The 22,395-nt window shown below is 34.0% G+C and overlaps 2 protein-coding genes across 4 annotated transcripts in view; one reads left to right on the top strand and one right to left on the bottom strand.

Annotated features, from left to right (window-relative positions):
• The window catches only part of LOC145292369 (replication factor C subunit 5-like), a 72,468-nt gene extending 64,637 nt beyond the window's left edge, over positions 1–7,831 (top strand). Inside the window, exon 11 of the mRNA XM_080138702.1 lies at positions 7,650–7,831. Coding sequence (XP_079994828.1) covers positions 7,650–7,749 — 100 coding nt within the window. The 3' untranslated portion in view covers positions 7,750–7,831. The remainder of the gene's footprint in view (positions 1–7,649) is intronic.
• Positions 7,832–20,517: 12,686 nt separating this feature from the next.
• LOC145292293 (TNF receptor-associated factor 4-like) overlaps positions 20,518–22,395 on the bottom strand; it is a 188,387-nt gene continuing 186,509 nt past the window's right edge. For all 3 annotated transcript variants that reach the window (XM_080138621.1, XM_080138625.1, XM_080138628.1), the window contains one exon: positions 20,518–21,492. In XM_080138621.1, coding sequence (XP_079994747.1) covers positions 20,878–21,492 — 615 coding nt within the window. In that variant the 3' untranslated portion in view covers positions 20,518–20,877. The remainder of the gene's footprint in view (positions 21,493–22,395) is intronic.

Genomic DNA, 22,395 nt, shown 5'->3' with positions numbered 1-22,395 from the left:
TTTAGCTGCCTTCAGCCTCAATCACCGCCTCGATATGGGTCAGGAACTGGGAGCATGCCTTTTCAACAAGTGTCGGCAGGAGCTCGGCGAATTAAGATTCAAATATTAATAACTACATTTTATTTCAGTATTTAATTTATGTATTTCTGTTGTATTAAATGCTAGCTTTAATTTTTTTTTTTTTTTTTTTTTTTTTTTTTTTTTCTCGTCCATAAATGTTTATCTACCAAGTTGATCTTAAATATTGTATAATCAATCCATTATATTATCATTTTCAGTCCCCCACCCCTAATTTCTGGCTCCCATCTTATCTCGCAATTACTTATAACGTCACCAACTAACCTTCGGAAGAACCCCCCCCCCCCCCATCCGATTTTGTTTTATATCATAAGTTGCTTAAAACGTGATTAGTTAAAGTTCAGAATAAAATCACGCTTTCTCTTAACGGTTAATTTAAAAAAAAAATCTTCTGAACGCTATTAAAAGTTAAATTCTTCACTAGTTTGGAGACGGAATGCGTTGTTGTGATAAGTGATTTTCTCTATTAATTCGCACTTTTTATTTTAAGATTCAAATATTAATAACTACATTTTATTTCAGTATTTAATTTATGTATTTCTGTTGTATTAAATGCTAGCTTTAATTTTTTTTTTTTTTTTTTTTTTTTTTTTTTCTCGTCCATAAATGTTTATTTATCTACCGAGTTGATTGCAAAAATAGATTACCTAATTGTACTCATTTTTAGTTCGTGGGAGGGGAATCTATCACCATACTTTCCCTTAAACAGGTCCGTTGGACTTTTATTAAGTACAATACTTAATAGTTATTTTTTTATTTTATTTTTTTTTTTTTTTTTTAATGGAGAGTAGAAAACGCATTGTGGATGCGTTATCGGCAGCTCCTGTTACTCTCGCTTCTTCTTATTTGTCCCTCAGTCCTCATTTTTAAATGAGTGATTTTTCTGACAAAGGGAGAAGAAAAAGCTGTTTTCTAGGTTGGCAGTATTTTTGCGCGAACAGTTGGCAGAGTTGGTGGAAATTTTCTGTTTCTATGTCTATCCTTGTAGCCATGTCACTAGTAAGGGTGCTGGAGGTAAACGTTTTGTCTGGGCTGACGTTATCCGCCTGATAGTCAGGGACCCGAACCTTGGATTAACCACTAAGGAGGCTGTCCTATCAGCAGGTGCAAAGTACTGGGGCTGCTGTATTGCCATTTGGTGAATGGAATCTGGACCATGCAGTAGCTTCTGGTGGGGCCTCTCGATGCCATACTAGTGGGTAATTGTTACGGCTTTACCTTATCATGTGGTACAAAAAAAAAAAAAAAAAAAATTTTTCGTTTCTTTTTCTCTCTTAGTTTCCCCTCTCTGTCCTGCTCTAAGTAAATCTGTCGACCTAGTCCACAAATTCCAAAATTTCATCATGACAAGTTTCAAGAAAAAATACACGATTAAACCCGGTTCTCCAACTTCCAACGTAGACCCCTACTACCATGTCTCCTTCTCCAACATCAGGGGTCTACGTTCTAACCTTCCAGAGGTTGAAACCCAATTACAGGAGACTAAACCAGACCTTTTATTTTTAAGTGAAACTGGCATTGGACAGGCTATTTCCCTTGATGAGTTTGCAATTACAGGATACTCTAACTTAACTTCTAAATCTGACCCCCAAGATCGCCATGGGCATGGAATATGTGCCTATATTAAAGATAGCTTTCCATGTGGGAGGGACATCTCCAGGGAAGATCCTAACTTACCTTATATGTGCTTCCGGGTTGCTTTAGCTCACACTACTGCATTTATATTTACTCTCTATCGCCCCCACAACAGCGGAGTTACTATCTTTCAAAGCATATCTGAGAAAATTGACCAAGTCCTTTCTACTTATCCTTCAGCTAACATTCACGTATGTGGAGACTTCAATGTTCACAACGTCGAATGGTTGACCCACTCAAACAAGACCGATGATGAGGGGAGGTTCTGTCATGATTTCTCCATTGCCTATGACCTCACTCAGATTGTTCAGGAACCTACCCGTGTGCCCGATAATGACGGCCAGTATGCGAGCCTACTAGACCTTTTTCTCACAACTTGCCCTGAACTATGTTCAGTTTCTGTTCTGTCGCCTCTTGGATCTTCCGACCACTCTGTTGTATCAATTAAGATAAAAATGAAATGTAAAAAGTCCCCAGACGTACCTCTTCATCGTACAGTATATCGATACACTAAGGCTGACTGGGATAGCTTCCGTACATTTATATCTGATCTACCTCTGCATTCCATGTTTAAAAAGGATGTGTCCTCTATAGTATTAGACCTAACTGAATGGTTAATTGTAGGTATTGACCATTTCATACCCTCTAAAAAATTTCAGCAAAAACCTAACAGCCAGCCATGGTTCTCTCCAGAATGTGCTGCTGCCATTGCGCACAGAAATCACTTTTTCCACTGCTTCAAACGTAATAGATGTATGGAAACTAAAGCCGTTTTCAGGACTGCCAGCAACCATTGTAAGAAAGTAATAAGGAACGCAAGAGAGTTGTATGCTCAATCTGTTAAGTCCAAAGTAGCTGAGCAGCGGCTTGGTTCCCACCAGTTTTGGCAAATAGCAAACAGAATCCTGAACAGAAGCGTGTGCTCCATCCCAACTATTATCAATGGATCTGAGGTAATCTCGTCAGCATCAGACAAAGCCAAACTCTTTGTCAAGAACTTTGCAGCTAATTCTACCCTTTGCGACCAAGACCGCCAACCCCCAATATTTCCTCTTGTATCAGAAAACACGCTATGTGATATACGTATATCTGTACGTGATGTTGCCAAGCTAATCAAAAACCTTGATTCCAGTAAAGCAACTGGCCCTGATGGTATTCCAATTATAGTACTCAAAAAACTTCAACCTGAACTAGCGCCCATACTTACAAAACTGTTTAAACGTTGTCTTAAGGAGAATAGTTTCCCATCTCCCTGGAAAATCTCATCAGTATGCCCTGTATTTAAGAATTCAGGTGATCGCTCATCCCCCTCTCAGTACAGGCCAATAAGTCTCCTGTGCGTCATGAGTAAGTTGCTAGAATCTGTATTAAATACAGAAGTAATCAAACATCTCAACAAAAATAACCTTCTTAGTGACACTCAATATGGTTTCCGTTCTGCTAGATCTACAGCAGATGTCCTTACAGTTATATCGCATAGGATTAGCAAATCTCTCGACGGTGGCAATCTTTCTAGGGCAATTGCTCTTGACATATCTAAAGCCTTTGATAGGGTATGGCATAAAGGTTTACTTCATAAGATCGCTAGCTATGGTATAGCTGGAAAAGTCTTCTCAATTATTAAATCATTTCTTTCTGATAGATTCATAAGAGTAGTAGTTGAGGGGCAAAAATCAGAAGCTCACAATATTAATGCCGGTGTCCCTCAGGGATCCATCCTGGGCCCAACTCTTTTCCTGATCTACATTAATGATCTTCCAAATCATATCCTTACATCATTTGTAGACATTTATGCTGACGACACTACCATTTATGGTACCACATCTAAGACAGTAAACGAGCAAGTTCTCTCCAATTCTCTCTCCTCTGATCTTGAGCACGTAGTACAATGGGGAAAGGAGTGGCTGGTTACTTTTAATGCATCTAAAACCAAGCTTCTCTCTTTACATCATCAACATTCTAATCCACATTTGTCATCAATTGAAATTAATGGCTCTCGTCTTCAGGAGGCCTCAAGTTTTGACAAGCTTCTGGGCTTGACCATTACTCCTGATCTTAAATGGAACACGTATATCAAATCTGTTGCCAAGGCCGCTGGAAAAATGGTGGGATCTTTCTATCGATCCAGTAGATATCTCACTGCTGATGCTATTCTCTATCTATATAAGAGCCAGGTACGTCCAAGGATGGAATACTGTTGCCACATCTGGGCAGGAGCTGCTAGAAAGAACTTGTCCTGCCTTGATAGAGTTCAAAATAGACTTCGTAGCCTCGTAGGAGATGTCCTTTTCTCCTCCTTGCAACCTCTATCTCACAGAAGAGATGTTGCGAGTTTGTCTCTGATGTATCGTTATTTTCATGGAAAGTGTTCAACTGAGCTTCAATCTATGGTCCCCCCTCGCCAAACTTTCACAAGAAACACTCGTCTAGCTGTAAACACTATCAATAATTTCCCCCACTCTTTATCTGTGCCTAAACCTAAACGTAGATTCCATGAACAAAGCTTCTTTCTTAGAACTGCACGCCTGTGGAATTGTCTTCCGTTTTCCTGCTTTCCGGCTGACTACAATATGGTTTTGTTCAAGTCTAAAGTAAATAAGTTCTTGATGAGCCGTTCCATATAAGTTATTAAATTTACCAAATTTTCATTACTAATGATTACTATATTGACCAACTTCTACTGTACACTCTTTAACCCTTATCCTTGAGTGGCCTCTGGGCCTTGATAATGTGGTGATGCCTTTGTAAAAAAAAAAAAAAAAAAAAAATACTTGACAGATGTCGGCAATCAGGCTAGTGTTGTGAGAGGTTATGTTGGTGATGTTCCTGATGTATGAGCAAATAAAGTAGTCCAGCGGGTTTAGGTGGGGGGGGGGCAGTGAGAGAAGGGTACAAAGTTGTAGCACTCCTTCTAAAGCCAAGCCTGGATCTCTTTAGACTTGTTGGCTGGCGCCAAGTCCTGCTGCCACACCCTGTGTCTGCCAGTGACCACCTGATTGCACCAGGAGATCATCACTCTTCGGCACATCTGGGTATACTTTGGTGATGACTTTCAAGTCGACTTCAAAGATTTGAGGTGGCATGATGTGGCCCTCACTTGAAATCATACCAAAGATCATAACCGTGGCCGGAAACTTTGTTTTCATCACCCTGGGCACATTCCTGTTATCCAGATTGGCATTTTGAGGGTGCTGGCAATGGTCCTGTTGTCATAACTTGGATTATTTGATTGTGTTGGATTAGTAGAGAGCACGAGTTATACAGCAATGTATCTCTGATCTCGCTCGTTGAACATTGTGTCACTTTCAGACATGATAGAAGGCTCCTATCACTCTTGAGATTTGTACACAACTGGCCAACTAGTAGATGGTCTTCAACAAAAAAAAGAAAGAAAACCCGGTTTTCATCAAATGGAAAAGGAATCATGTCATCTTTTCTAGGGCAACAATTTTATCGTTCCATCCTGTAATTAATGAAAATCCAAATTTGTGAAAGTTTTTAATAATCCTGTATCTTATTTAAAACTTCATTTAGTGAAAAAAATCTTTACCAACAATACACTTATACTACAGAATAATTGGTCTGGCTTGGTGCTTTAACATCTCATGGAACGACATTTAAATGGTTAATTGGGGGAAAAGAAAAGTATGTTCTCAACTTCTTTACTAAGTCAGGGTTTAAGATGTAAAGGAGAACTTCAATGGAATATTCGAATATCTATGCATCTCATATAGAGATCAAGTGTTAATCCCAGGAAATGGGTCCCTTGATTTCCGAGAACTTCTGAAGTAAAATGAAACTAAGTGAAAATGTTCATTAATATTTTTGGTTTCAATCTAATGTATAAAATTATGTCAGCCAGATTTTAAAAGTTAGATCTGAATAGCATTTAAGCCTACAAATCAAACTATAATTTTGACTAGCCAATTTTCATTTTGTATTGTTGTATTATGTTATTGGCAATAAACTAATATACTTTGATATACTTTGCTGTTTATTTAAAAAAAAGTACATAATCTGTTTTGGCAGATTTTCTTAAATAACCTAAAAAGAAAATTCAGCGATGGGAAATAACTCTTATTCTGCTAACAGTTAGCATTCCTCTAATGCCGTGTTGATACGAGTTAATTTATTTGTTGATTTATAGAAATAGATGTTAGTGAATTTTAAATCCAAATAGTTTTGTCTCATTAAAGAAATATAAAGAAAAGTAAGATTACATAAATTATTTAGTGAAATGAAATATTTTCTTTGTTGAATTCATTTTTATTATTACTTTTATTATGTTCTTTGAATGTGTTTATAATCTACATTTAATGCTAATTACGGCATAATCATGTTGCCACACCAGTTCCCGTCACATCACTGAAGTTAAGCAACATTGAACCTGGTCAGTACTAAATGAGTGACCATTTGAGAATTCCAGGTGCTGTATGTGCTCTCCGCTTATCTCGGCATTGTTTTCAATTGTCCTGGATTTCTTCTTGCCACTGTATTCAGCAGTGTTGATTCAGGCTAGGCGAAGTTGAGGATTGTGCAACTCTTGCCTCCTGTTACACGTGCAGGTACCCTTACAAGGGGTATCCATTGTCTTTTGAGACTGAATGGAAGCGATGATGATGATTTCTGATTTGGTGTTCATGATAAATAAAACTTTCTTTTTGATTTCCACTTTCTGTTTAACAGAAATCATGGCAGGTCTTGCCTATGTATACCAAGGAAAAAGTCCCTTCTGATTAATACTTAACGCAAATTCCAGTTTAATTTTTAAATTTTGCATAAAAAATAGTCTTTACTTTGAAATGCTTCTTTTTTGGAATGGTTTTAGTTTTAATAAAATATGTTATAATCAAATTTACTTTTTTAGTCTTTATTTTGAATTTTTTTTTTTTTTTTTTTCCAGAATGATTTCATATAATCAAAAAATATTTTTAAAGTTTACATAAAAACAGTCTTCACTTTTTGATGTTTTTTTTTATATTGTGTAATAAAAACATCTTTTAGTCTTTACACTGAAATGTTTTTAAGTTTACATGAAAAACATTTTGTTTTAAATTACAAGATATTAAAAAAAAAATTTAAGTAAAGACTAGTTTTTTATGTATGTTTTAAAGGAAACTGGAATTACGTATATGTCTGAATTCGTCTATCTTTCGATGCTCAATTCAAGAGGAAAGGGATAGTATAGTTCAGTTGTCTGTATACCATCTTAACAATTACTTCCCCTTTAGAACAGTAGTGTAGTATCTGTTCGGTTATGATAAAATCCTTTCAGGTTAACAAAAATGTGCGTTCGAAGGGAGCCTATATTTGCTAGTTATTAATTAAAAAATGAAAAATTATGCAATTATTTAAATGAGTAAAATAAATTGTTGTTAGAATTTTCATTATTCAAAATGATGTTAATAGGAGCAGATAATAAAAGAAATAGAGCCTTACCCTATCAGTTTAATTAATTCCTAAAACATTACCTTTTAGAAAGAATTTATTGATTTTTTTTTTTTTTTTTTAAATTTTTTTTGTTCTCATCTTGAGTGTTATTTTCACAACGTTTTGATCAATATAATCTCCAACCTTCTACAGGTGTAGCTTACGGAACCCTGGAATCTTTCTGTCAAACTTATGAATTTATACAGAATTTGAACAGAATCCTTTGTTTAATCCATGAGGGTAGCATGCTCTTATTTTGTCAACCATGACTGGGTAGAAGTCCTAAGTAATTCACAATTGTATTTTTTAGTGGTGCTTGCACTGAAGATTGAACCATAAACCTCACAACTTAATTTTACCAAGTACTTTATCCTTGTGACCGAAACATTGTGCAAATAACACTTCAAGATGAAAACAGTAGTCCAAATAATATGAATTATCAATCCCCATCTCAAAAATTCAGAAAAAATTGAAATCTTTGTTAATTTTTATTTTTTGCTTTTCAGATTTCGCCTTATGTCAGGAACAAATGAAAGAATCCAGCTAAGTTCTTTAGTCTCAGCATTTCAAATCGCTCGTGATGTGACGATCCAGGAAGCATCATGAGTTATTTTTGTACACTTGAAGATATTAACAATTCTCAACTTCCCTTTAATCTGCTATTTTACAAGTGCTTTAAAAACAAAAACATTGAATAGTTAAAAAAAAAAAAAAAAATCTAATTCTTGTCCCGAATTTCACCTATATAAAAACAAAATAAAGAAAAATTTGTATGATCTATGTAGCTGTAACGAAACAAAAATATCATATTCCAAAAATCATATAAATTGATTAGGTAGTTTTACTTTTAAATAAGAAAATAAAATTTTATGAGTAGCTGAAGAGCTTGTCTGACATTTTGAAAACAATTTAACAAAAAAAAAAAAATGGGGACAATGACTCGATAATTCAAACTTGCAATATTTATCCTGTAATGCCTACAAATTCCTATTAATCGCTTAAAAATTATTTTCTTTATAAAAATAGAACTACTTGATCAATTTATGTGACTTTTGGAATATGATATTTTTGTTTTGTTACGGGTATATACATCATACAGATTTTTGCTTATTAGTATATTAATTCTGAACACGAACACACAATTTTTTTTATCCTATTATGTTATTGAAAAATAAAAACATTAATTTTCCTAACCGGTTTATTCATTTGTTTTTTTTTCATCATCTACTAACTAGGAGTGGTAACACACATTTATTTTCAATGAGTGTGTGTGTTTGGGGGGGGGATGTAGCATTAATTGGTCCACCTGGAATCATCTCGTGTCTTGGAGGGGAGATGGGTACCTGGTTTGGACGAAGATTCATTTCACTCCAGACAAGGAATTAGTTTTATAGTTTTTATTTCACCTTCCAGATGTCGAACGCAGAAGGATGGAAGTGAATCTCTGGCTTGCGTGGTACACATCATCATCTCACTACCACCACCTCCCCCAGTGAAGTGGAGGGAACGACTGTTTAGCTGTCCGTTACCTACTATGTCTAAAATCAATCTCCCCGATTCAGCTAACTTGATCACGTGACTCACACGCATCCGATCAGCTGACCCTCACTCCCGGTCAACGTGTCTACAATATAATGTACTCACCTCCCTCTCTCTCTCTCTCTCTCTCTCAATCCATTCTCTAACATTTTTAAGAGGGAGAAAATGACTGAGGATAATAAGACTGACGATATCTGACCTTAATGGGCATTACAAGACATGTCAATCCATTTTTCGTGGCCTATTGAACATAATAGCCCATATCAAGATTTTCTTTTCATATGTCTCCTCCCTGTTTGTCTCCCAAGCTACAGTTAACTCTATGCTGACACATTGGGTATGTTTGTACCAGTCAAGTATACATCCTCTCTGATCAGTTCGATAGAGAGTCTGTGTTTTCTTTTGACCCTTCTCTGTTAGGCTGAGGTATGGTTCATTCAGTCTTAGAGGTCCACCCTCCCAGACTTAGTTTAATCCTAGTGTGCTGACTTTTCAAAATCATGCTTGACCTTGAATGTAAATAAAATACTTGATGCTTCACAGTAGAGATCACAAATGAAAATCGCAATTCCGAATAAATTAACAGGAAAACTCTTTGATATGTTTATGTATCACGTAAAAATAGGTCTCTATACCAAAAATTATTGAATAGGGTTTAAAATGAAAACAGGTTTTATTGTATTTTGCCAATTTGAGTGGAAATCCTGTAAAGCAGGGAGAGCTAAGTTAATGTATCATTTAATATATATATATATATATATATATATATATATATATATGGCAAAATGGCTGCATGGGTTTTGTATGTCCAGCAAAGACTTTTTTTCACGGGGTTCTAAGGGGTGGGGGGTGGGGTTATTATGTTTTAGAACTTTTTATATACTCCCTAGATTTTAATATGTACAATTTGCAAACGGACGTCTTCTCTAGATTTATTTTGATCGACTTTTATAAAATTCACGCTATTCCATCCTGTTGCGTGTTTATTTGTGTTTTTCATATAAAAGTGAAACTAATTGAAAGCCAAGGCAGCTTCCCAGCTTTTCTGTCCAGAAAGCGATTAACTTTGGTCAATGTGGGAAAAACCCCTCATATCAGACAATTGCTGTTCATTTGGGCACTCCTTTTTTATGGGGGAGCTGGTTTTCTCCAACATCATGAGGAAACAAATAAATAAAATAGTGGAAAGCTGAACTGGCCTTCAGCTAACATTCATTTCTGCACCTGCGTATTTACTTTTACAACTTTTTGATTGACACCGCCAAATTTGAACGCTTTTCACTTCCTATGGCCTCGTAGTGTAGCGGTAAGATGTCATGTTTTCTTTCACTTTCTTTTTCACCTTCGCGTTATGGGTTCGAGCCTGCCTGACTACGAACACTTTTTTTTTTCTTTTACACTTCCAAACACCCGGGCAATGCTGGGTATCCCCGCTAGTCAATAATGAATAGCAGATTAGCAAAATATGAAAACTGATTTTTAGTCCTCCTTGCAAAGGAGGGATTGGACCTAGTAATTCACTTCCATTTATTTGTTTGCACTTTTCTCAATAACTACGCCTTGGATTTTTTTTTTTTAATTTTGCACAAACATTAGTCATGGTGAAAGTAAATTTTTGCCAGAATGGATTTTCTTGGATAACTCTAGTTGCACTCCCTAGGGGCTCATTATAGGGGTAAAAATTTCCCCAGAATCGTTTATTTGTTTGCACTGTTCTCAATAACTACTCCTTGAATTTTTTTGAAATTTTGCACAAACATTAGTCACGATGAAAGTAAATTATTCACTCATGGTCAATTTTCCCCTCATGCTCAGTTTGTCATCTTTAAATTGTATTCTATTATTTTTGCATAATACGCAAGTATATCAAAGCATTTTAATTGAAATGCAATTTTCATCTGTAACCCTATATTGTATAAGCACCAAATACTCGTCTTTGAATCTGTTAGAATGTTCATCTGCTTGGATGATGTGCACTGGAAACTGTAAGGATATCACAAGATCCAATGACATCCTTCATCATTGGCCCCATTCAAAAGCTTCATATAATTTTTTTGTTAAGAATTCACCTTATATTAAATAAAGAAAAATCTGTATGATGTCCGTACCTATGACGAAATGAAAATATCATATTCTAAAAATCAAATAAATTGATCAAGTAGTTTTATTTTTAAATAAGAAAGCTAAATTTTATAAGTATCCAAGGAGTGATTGTTGCACCTGCCATTATTAAAAACATGTCAAGAAACAAAAGAATAACGCAACAATAATTCGTATTTACTAGATTTATGTTTGTAATGCCTACAAATTTCCATTAATTGCTTAAAAATCATTTCTTTATAAAAATAAATCTATCTGATCAATTTACATAATTTTTGGAATATGATATTTCCGTTTTGTCACGGATATGTATATCAGTGATTTTTCTTTACTTTTTTTTTTTTTTTTTTATAGGGGCAATACCAGGTTAATGATTAGAGTTAAGATTATCTGCTCTGGGAGGATGGAAAATCCGTTCTGTTACTTTTTTTTTTTTACTCATATCATGTTTAATGTTTGTGCAAAATTTCAAAGAATTCCAAGGCATAGTTATTGAGAAAAGTGCGGATGGATGAACGGACAAGGGTGAATTTACAGGTCCACCCTGCTTTTGTCGGGGGACCAATAATGATATCACAAGTGGTTCCATTGCCATTAAAGAATTCTACAAGTTTCTTAAAAATGTTAAAATCTATAAAAAGAATTATGAGAAAATAGTCAACCAATAAACTCTCTTTGATCAATTGAAAATTCCTCTTTAGCAAGATTTTGTCAATAATTTACATACCAGGTTAATGATTAGAGTTAAGATTATCTGCTCTGGGGGGATGGTGACAAGCAAGATATGGTCCCTTCTGATCAATGATTAACTTCCTCTCAGATAACGTAAAAGCCTCCCCCCCCCCTTTTCCAATCATAAGAATGGCTTTCTTGACCATGTCTAATTTCGAGGTAAAGTGACAGCAGAAATTGAAAATAGACAAAAACAAATAATTTGGACTAACGGCAAAAACTTGATTAAATCTATAAAAGAAGAATTGGGGTAGGGTGTACGTCTTTATGCAAAGGATCGAGAGGCATAAAATATTTTCTGGTGGACAAACTGTTGTTTATGTTTGTCAAAAGGCGATTCAGATGACCTCAAAACAAATATCTCATCAGTTGATAAATCAATTATTATTTTGGCTTCATCAAATAAAACGTTTTACAAACTTTAGTTTTGAGTTTATTTTGAAGAAAAACCCCCTTTGTTACAGAGAACAGATAGTCGATACTACACTAATCAGTAGCACCAAATTTGGCAACGTTCACATCTGGAGCCTATGTGTTACCATTAAGATGCAAAATCATAGAAACTGACAAGATGATGATGGGATGCAATTGCAAACAAAAAATTTAATTAAAAAAAAAAAAAAAAGAACACCAGCAATGTAAGTTGAAAAAAAACACATTTTTATTCCCCTCACCTTTCTTCTATTTTATCTTGTTTCACTCTTGGTTTCTTTTTGATTTTAGAAATACATCCTCATCCATTGTTATTTAGATTGGGATATATATATATATATCTACTATTATATAAAAGTCACTGTGTGTGTGTGTGTGTGTGTGAGTTTCTTCCTTATAGGTTCTGAAACAGTTGAGCCTATCTTTTGCAAATTTCACACAAAGCTAATTTATATGTTTGGCAGTGTTCTTAGATATGTTTTGTACAGAAATTCATCCGATAAGTGTCGAAAATCAAAAAAATCTGATCCTAAAAATAGTATTTCTTTCTCCCTTGCCAGTGCAACCTAAAATATTTCCCATGTAAAAATTCTTTTTTATTTAAAATAAAAAAGAATTTTTACATGGGAAATATTTTAGGTTGCACTGGCAAGGGAGGTAATATTTCAACAAATAATTTCTAGGAAAAAAATAAACAAAATTATTGACAGCTAGAAATATAGCTCTGTAGTAGCGCATTCAACTACAGATCGAATGATCCTGTGTTCAAACCTGGGTGTACCTCATCATTTTATTTTAATTTGTTTCTTAGTCATGAGTTCAATTTACAATAAAAGAAGTACCATTTAAGATCGCCGCAAATCATTTCTTTGTTTGCATATTTTAAAACTAAACATTAATCAAGTGAGTTTTCAGGGCATTCATTGTCAAGCCCAAATATCAGCTGATGTGATATTGTAAACAAACACAGACGGAATTTGATGAATGATATTATTTTTTTTATAATACGTATGCAATCCGCATAAATTAAAATATCATATTCAAGCGTATTGTACGACTGGGTAATGCCGGGTGTCCAGCCAGTGTGTGTGTATATATATATATATATATATATATATATATATAGTGTAGTAATTTATAAAATATGGCGATTAAGCTACACTGAATATTCTGCGTTTCATCCAACTATAGGATTCGTCAGGCTTATGCGCGAATTCTGTCGTTGCTTCTTGTTTTTATATATGTTGAGGATTTCTGGTTGGCCAATCAGCTTTCTAGTGTCCACCGCGCCCCTTCCTATCAGCCAATGGGCATGCATTTTATCAAACAAAGGATCTGTTTTAGAACTAGGTAAGTGGTTTTAGGTGGCCGTTCTCCTTTTTTTTTTTTTTTATACATATAAATATACCTATGTGTACACAATAATGCACATATATATATATACATATATATATATATACACACATATGTGTGTGATCGTTTATGTATATTCATGTTTATTTAATTTATTTATTTGTTTGTTTTCTATTGTTATTGTTAGTTTTAAAGCTATTTTGTATCGCTATCCTAGAGTAAGTTTCATTTTGTGAACACAGTTGTTTGCTTAATCACCATATATATTTTATAAATTACTAACTAGCTCTACCTACGTATTGAGCACTTTTGAAGTAAATACTTAAAGTTTACGCATAAATCTATACTTTCGTATATTAAATTTATGTGAATAAATGAAGTAGTTATATATATATATATATGCCCAGAAGCAGAACATTCACTACAACTCTGGTTAGAATGAATTAGTGAGGATTGTCTTTGATAAAGGTTAACTTTCTCATAAATTGTTTTGGAAATAGATGGAGTGATTAAGATAATTTAGAGTCGGTTTTATAATTTGGTTTATATTATGGATCAGCAGGGCTATCTTTAGTTGCCTGGAGCCATTAAAAAAATCTTAAATTGTTTATGTAACATTTGTGCCTCCAAAGCATTACTGAATCCACCACCACCTTCTCTAGAAGAGAAATTTGTTTTTCATGTAAAGTTTTGGCTGGAATTAACATTTATATAAAAACAGTGTTTATTGTATTTTAAGTATAGACCTGACCCAAATTAGATAAATTAATAAATACCCAGAAAGTAATATTGTGCTATGTAGTTCAATAGATATATTAAAATAACATCGTAAGAGACGATATTTACGAGGGGCGTGGAATAAGCAATGCCCCTGACCCACTTCCCATAGAAGTAGAGCAACGAAACTTGGCACAGTTATTAGTCTTTCTCTACATAGGAACCACCCAGAGTTATGCATTTCTCCAATCATTTGATGCAGCTCTGGAGACTGTTTTTGTAGAACACCCCAGGTTAGTCTTCCAACCACGACGTGACTTCAGAAATCAAGGCTGCGTTATCTGGGAAACACTTTCCTTTCAAAAACAACTTCATGGTTGGGAAGAGGTGAAAGTCAGAGAGTGCAAGGTCAGAAGAGTAGGGAGGATGGGGTAGGATTTCATAACCACACGCCTGTGCTTTTGATCTGGCGACATGCGAGTTGTGGACCAGAGTGTTGTCCTGCAGGAGGAGGGTACTTTTGCTAATCTTGCCCCGCCTCTTGATTTTGATAGCTTCCCTTAATTTCCTCAAAAGTGAAGCATAATAGGCTCCTGTAATTGTGGTACCCTTTGCCAGGAAATCTGTCATCACTACTCCGTCCTAGTTCCAGAAACTGTGAGCATGACCTTGCCAGCAGAGGGCTGCACCCTTGCCTTCTTTGGAGGTGGTGAGTTTAAGTGCTTCCACTGCATTGACTGGGCTTTGGTCTCTGGATCATAGTGATGGGCCCAGGTTTCATCCTGTATAATCAGTCTTTTGAAAAACTGACTCATCTTCTTGGCACATCTCCAAATTCATTCTAGAGCACTCGACGTGTTCTCGCTTCTGGAATGGTGTGAGCAACCTGGGAATCCATCTGGCAGACACCTTATGCAAATGGTCATGAATGATAGTTTCCACAGACCCTGTACTAATCTTGACATCTTGGGCTATTTGGCGAATAGTAATGCGCCGATCTTCCAAAATGGCAGCCTCAACTTGACGGACAGATGCCTCATAAATGGCAGAAGAGGGGCAACTAGGTCTGGGAGCTGTTTCCACGGACTTCCGGCCATGTTTGAATTCACGATGCCAGCGTTTTACAAGGTCATATGATGGGACATTATCCCCATAAGTTTCTTTCATTTCATCAAAAGTCTCCTGTGGTGTGCGTCCTTTCAAATACAAAATCCGGATCACTGCTCGACATTCAACAGGCTCCATTTCACACCTGACTCAGTTCAAACACCTGTAAAACAGAAACCACAATTAGTTCAGAGCTGTAATTTTCCAGATAACCCATAGAAATATAAATCGTTGCACATGCAAAATTTCAGCTAGATCAGACAACTGGAAGTGGGTCAGGGGCATTACTTATTGCACGCCCCTCGTATTAATACCATAGTACTTTTAATGTACGTACATACATCACGATTTCCAGATTATAAATTATTCAATCGACAGATCCTATTTATTAAAACGGAGGATAGAAAGTGATAACATACTACGAACATAAAATCTATATATTAATACGATAGTGTGCTATTTTCTGTGTCATGCTTACTTGTTTAATTGTTATGTACCTCCATTTCTTGTCAAAGAATTCTTTCTAAGTTTTGGTTATAGCTGATGGCACTTAAGTCATCTATTTTTTTTATAAATAATTTTACCAAGAATTCCTCATAAGTTTTCGCTTTTTAAAAATTAATTTTATCAAGAATTCCTCATAAGTTTTCGCTTTTTAAAAATTAATTTTATCAAGAATTCCTCATAAGTTTTCGCTTTTTAAAAATTAATTTTATCAAGAATTCTTCGTAAGTCTTGGTTTTAGCTGATGACACCTTAGTAATCTATTTTTTTTATAAATAATTTTATCAAGAACTAGCATTTCAGTCCGGCGTTGCCCAGATGTTTGGAGGTGTATGCTAAGCAAAAAAAAAAAGAGGCAATTTTTTAAACTTTGACCCCTATTATTATCCCTTAAAATTTATTGTTTTGGGCTCAAATCGAGTTATTAAGTTAGATCCATGTCCAAGGAGCCTATATCTAAAATTTCAAGTCCTTAGACCCAAAATTGTTAGAGGAGTTTGGTAGAGTTCTCAAAGGTCAAATTGTTGAACTTTGACCTCTTAACAGCCAAATTTCCGGCCGAAAATAGATCCCATAGATTTTCCCAAATCTCAGTATCCTGTATATCAAATTTCGAATCTGTAGACTGAAAATGAACAAAGTTATTGCGAAGGGAAATGTACACAGACACGTTCACTTTTATGGATATATAGATTCTTCATAAGTTTTGGTTTCGATTATACTGAAGGAACTAAAGTTTTATATATAATATATTAATTCTTTCCCCAAAAAACAGTAAACAAATATATATATAATTTCATAAATTTGGGATTTGGTTTTGATTCAAGCTGATGAACCCAAGTCATATGAATATTTTTTATTTTTCAAATCGCAACTTTATAATATATAAAAATCAATAGAACATTAACTTTATAATAAAATATACGAAATTTGCAAGAATTAAAATATCATATTTAAGCATATTTTACAACCTGGCTACACCAGGCGTCCGTGCTAGCTTGGATAAATACTTTTGCAGTTTTAACAAAATACCTACAATAATATCAGAGCATTTTCATTTACACTGAATATCTAAAGAATGTCAACATCAATATATTACATATGAAGGAGTCCCCTGTGGAATTTCCACAGGTCCCACTAGTTTAATGTTTGTAGTATGTTATCACCTTCTATACTCTTTTTTGATAAAATAGGATCTCTCGATCTTTTTAATGTCATTTTTGGGCCATACATTTTGAAGAAAACATTTTTTCTGTTTATTTTCTTAGTAAAACCTGTATTAATTAATGATACGATTTCTTATAGAAAATTTGTTGCAAAAATGGTTGTGAAATATTTAATTTATCAGTACCTTTAACGTATGTCTGTGTGTCATGGTTTATTTTAAAAATAATAGACTCAGAGTAAGTTAACTGTCTTTCAATTCTATAAAAATATTATTAATTAGAAATAATTATTGTTGAAACAAAATCAACAATTATTTCTACTGCTGCTCTGGAATTTTCTCAGGTCCTGCCAGTTATATATTATCATAATGATATTTGAAAATGGGGCTACATCAAAGGGAGGTCGCTTGCATATTCTTGTCTAGGGTTGCCAGATTGGTGTTTTTACAGCCAAATTTTGCATTCTTGAAACATTGTATTGAGTCCTTTTCAAAGCATAACGTACAAACTAAGGAAATATAGACGACTTTGTATAAAATAATTACAACAAAAAATAAAATTTATTGAATACTGCAGTTTTAACGCTTTAGTCTATTGTGACAAACTGACTTATCTCCCCGGTTTCCACTAAACTTTTGCTATTTCAAATTAGAAAATGTCAGAGAATATGCGATAATGTTTTTCCTTTTATAAAGAAAAAAAAAGTTCTAATAGATCTTCTAAATCATTTTTCATCATTTTTAGAAGTTTTACTAAGCCAGAGATGGTTAATGGAGCTTGTGCATTGACCTAATCAAGCAATAATTCAGTGCTGCAAATCTATCATTTGCCTAAGTAGACAGGTATCATTTGTAAACTCAAAAACTAATAAATATCTATTATTTATTTATAAATTGAATTTTTGGTTTGCTTGCTGTAAGTACTCTTCCTTGTAATACTGACTGGATCATTAATGGCCTTAGCTTGGAATAACATGTGAGACGATCATGACTACTGAATGCATATAGTGCATCTTCATAAATATATTATAATGTGTGTGTGTGTGTGTGTGTGTGTGTGTACAGCCTCCATCAAAAATAACAGAAAAAATAAAAATCATGCTTTGACCATGTTCACTCATATTCACTATATATTTAGGTAAATATATTACTAAAATATTTATATATGAAGTAGTAGTGTGTGTGTGTCTGTGTGTACAACTCTCCTACAGCCGAAATCACTGGACTGATCATGGCCAAACCTGGCATGATGATAGTCCCCCCCCCCAAGGATGGTGCACACTATTTTTCGAGGTTAAGGTCAAGGTCATAGCCTATGTATATATACTCTCCTACCGTCCACACCACTGAACCAATCAAATGAGTATCTTTGCTAGTATTTCTGTAAAATTATAGAAAAATTAAATTACTGATATAATTCTAATAGAAAGTATCATTTCTAATGACCTAAAGAAAAGCACCCACCATTAACTTTATTATAGAGTGTGGTATTTCTTTATGAATTCATTTTAGGAGATGGGATAAAACTGGTGTGATTCTCTGAGTTGTTATTTGCTTTATCCCAACACAAAAACAACAACAAAAAAAAAAGAAAACAAAGATTTTATTGGATATCAAAATTACTTTTATTTCATTTCTAACCACACACACAGACACACATGTACAGAAATTACATTTGCACACCTAACCATAGAAATGACACACACACATGCAAACACACATTTGTACACCTAATCATAGAAATGACACACATAAACATACATTTGCACACGCTCATATTGAACAATAATTTACAATCAGTGCAATCACATGCTTTTTTATTATTTTTAGTATATATTTGAGTTTGTGGCTCATTTTGAACACTTCTTAAATAAGTCATAAAGAACATCCAACGTTGATCCAAGATACAAGTTTTATGTTATAACAATCAATTGCTAGGAAAACAACATGTTCACATAATAAAAATAATATTGGTTTGAATATTGCAGGCTTTGAAAATTTAGAAAATTTGCCTTCTTTACCTTGGGGAAGACAAAGAAATGAAAAAAAAAATATTAGCATTGCGAATCAAGAATGTAACCCCTACTCCCCTAATCTGATATGGGCCAATAAACAAGGGTTCTCAACTCACCAAAAAGTGATTTCCCTATAAAAAAAAAAAAAAAAATTTTGTTTTATAAATAAATGCCACTCATCCATAAATTTGATAATTTAAGGGATTATTGCTTAAAGATTTTCAGAAAACCCTTAAAATGTTTTGAACTTCTAACAGAAATTAGACTTCACTGGAACTCATTTTGTAGTGAGTAGAGAAAAAAGTTTGGTTCCAATGATAAACTTCTTAATCTGGAATTGAAGGTCACTTGCGTTTGAAATAATTTTTTTCATGTTATTTGAACAGTTGATTATGCGAAAATGGGGCCCAATTTTTTTAACCCCTTCAATCACGGCTTAAAATACAATCATTTTCATTAGGAAAACTTTATTCATATTCCTCAAAGTGATCTACTAGTCAACTGGTGTCTTCCTGTTGTAACAAGTGTGACACCAACATGCATCAAATTTTCTATTTTCTCTTCATTTACTTTATTACTCTTTTTCATTCTAAACAAGGCATATTGCCACTTGGATGTGAGGAGCTACTAATTGGGATCATGTCTACAGGAAGCTATATTGGGAATTGAACAGTAAGATGTCTGTTTGCGTGACATTTAAACATCTGCATGTTAGTATAGTCAGGGAAGCAAGAAACAAGGTTGGAATTCCAAAGTCTAGCAGTTCGAGGGAAGAAACTATTATAGTAGAAGATTTACCAACATTTAGGGACTTCAACAGTGAAGGGGAAGGATTTTCTTACTTGTTGTGTTAATGGGAAAGTATGCATGTCGAGATGGTACAAGTGCTATGAGCTCATCAGAGTGCATTCTATTAAAGTACTTGTAAAACATTTACAATCATTTTAAAAGGTATCCAATGCATCAGACCAGGAGTTAAGGTGATTATGGCAGTGAACTCTGGTGTATATAGATAAAAAAATATTTTTAAAAGGATTAAAAACTAATTTAATGAAATGCTATATATATATATATATATATATGATCCGTTGGATCATCCATTGAGCTCTTTATTTGAATCGCAAAACTTGTATAAAATCAATTAAATCTTAAGACAAGATCAAAATTAGTTTATGTTTGCTATATCTCCTGTCCCATCTCTATTCTCCAGCTATGGGTTAAATAATATTAAAGATTTTACTAGCATATGAAATTTACATGACTAAGCTAACTTTGGCTTAAAATCCAACCAATGATTGAAATAATGATTTTTTAACTTTTGAGATTAACCTCTTTCGAAGGAATTCATGAAAGGAACTAAGACATTTTAACCTGATATCCACATTTTTGGCACATGCTGGGGATGCAGATGGGGGGGGGGCTGTTTTTTTTTTCTCCTTTCCCACCCAATGAATAAATTATATTTATTATGATTAAAGTTTTTGGTTCTTGTCCACAATTCCCCTAGATTAAAATACAAAAATAAAGAAAAATCTGAACAATGTATGTACACGTGACAAAACCAAAATATCATATTCCAAAATTTATTTAAATTGATCAAGTAGTTTTATTTTCATAAAAAAAATCATTTTTAAGCAATTAATGAAAATTTGTAGGCATTACAACATAATTCTTGCAAGTTTGAATTATTGAGTTATCCCCCTTTGTTTCTTTTTAGATTGTTTTCAAAATGCCAGACAAGACGGCTGCTTTTCTGTTACTCAAAGTTTGATTTCCTTAGATCAAGTAGTTTTATTTTTAACTACGCACGTGATTTTTGGACTACAACATTTTTGTTCTGTCACATGTATGTATATCATAGACTTTTCATTTTTTTTTTTTAAATTTTAATATGGGTAAAATTTTGGATAAGAATCAAGTTTTTTTTGCATTTGTTTATTCGTTCTCTTCCAAGAGATATATCATCCATTGTGCCTTTTTAAGAAACAGAAACCATCATTTTCTGAAACATTGAACAAGATGTGTCCACTTTTATTATTGTTATTTCTAAACAAAATCTGAAGAATTCCATCAGGGATGAATGAAACTTTTGTTGTCCACTTTAATGCCAATGTACAAGTTATCATCTTTGATGTAGTTTTTTGTTTTTAGGGTTTCGAGCGATACAAATTTGGGATAACCAAACCCCATCGACTCTATGTCGGGATGAGGCTTTTTAAATTGTTTGCGTGTGGGGTCAGGTAGAAAAGATTCAACAATATTCTTGCGCTTGTCAGGATCTGCAACTTGATCATAAAGGATAAAAGTCACTGGTAAACGAAATGGCCACTCAAGGAGATTGTCGTATTCTCCGGGCAAGATTTTAAAATACAACGAAAGATATTTGCTGTCAGAGTTTCCATAACCATTCAGGAACACAGAGGCTGTCACTTTGTAGCCATGGCGGGATGTGTAGAATGGTTGGCAAGAAAGTTCTTTTGCCCCTTTGTAGGCCGACTCCAAGTATTTCGATTTGTAGTCAGAGATTCTCCAGATGTAGCTGCCATTGGTTACCTGAGTGCTGGCATGTAAGGCATTCCGTAGTTGACGGATTTCTTGTTGTTGCTGTTTTACCAAATCCCAGACCATCGTCAAATGGCGTTGTTGGTTCTCATCCATATGGCTGTCCAGGTGAAATCTCTGGCACTAGAAAAGAGAGAGAAACAATTATTATTTTTTTCCTTCAAATTTTGGTAAATTTGTTTACAAGGATCCTATGTTAATTCATCCCAAAAGAAAAATAAGATTCTAATTTAAAAAGAGTTCCTATTTTCTAGCCTCTCCATGAGGGCAGAGTTAGACACAAGGTCAGTTTTTAATGTGGGGAAACTCCAACTCTTCAAAAAGGGGCACTCTGGATAAGAACAAAAATAAAAATTATCCCAGTCATGAAAGAGTTCTCTTCCACTAATCAAGGACAGAAGAGGCAAAGAATAGTATCAGGACAGATACTACACTTTGATCCCAGGCAAAAGGGCAAGAAAGTTATTCACATTTTTAAAATTTGTAAGATTAAATTTGAACATTTTAGAAAATAAAGTAATGTTGTATAATTTTTTATTAGATGAAAAATCATTTTTTTTTTTCTAAGACTTTTGGTGGTGTTCACCCTAATCATAGAAGATATACTTTTTCCCCTTATTCTTTTCCTCATTAAATCCAGGTGTGGTGCCCCTAAAAGAGAAAAATTGTACGTCCAATCTTGTTGACGATTGTATTAAAGTCAGATCTGATGTGTGTCGTGTGGTTGGTGCGAAAATTAAACTGAACAAGAGAGTCACATCTTTTGGAAGTATAATTTCGTACGATTCAATTTGAGAATTTTTAGAAAACAATATGAAAATTAATTAAAAAAATTTTTTTATAAATTATAATTTATAAATTATAATTCAAATAAGAATAAAAATTATCTTTTTATTTAATAATAAAAAAAATGTCATACAGCATTACTCGAGATTCCAAGTTTTTTTGTTTTTTTAGACAATTACTTAAAAAAAAAAACTTGGTGATAGAATAAAAAAAAAATAAATAAATAAGAGACAAAAAACA

This window comes from Euprymna scolopes, chromosome 2 (assembly GCF_053919585.1).
Source record: "Euprymna scolopes isolate OS-2025 chromosome 2, ASM5391958v1, whole genome shotgun sequence".
Taxonomy (NCBI): domain Eukaryota; kingdom Metazoa; phylum Mollusca; class Cephalopoda; order Sepiida; family Sepiolidae; genus Euprymna; species Euprymna scolopes.
Note: the sequence above shows the minus strand (reverse complement) of the source record. Positions and strands in the feature narration are given on the sequence as shown.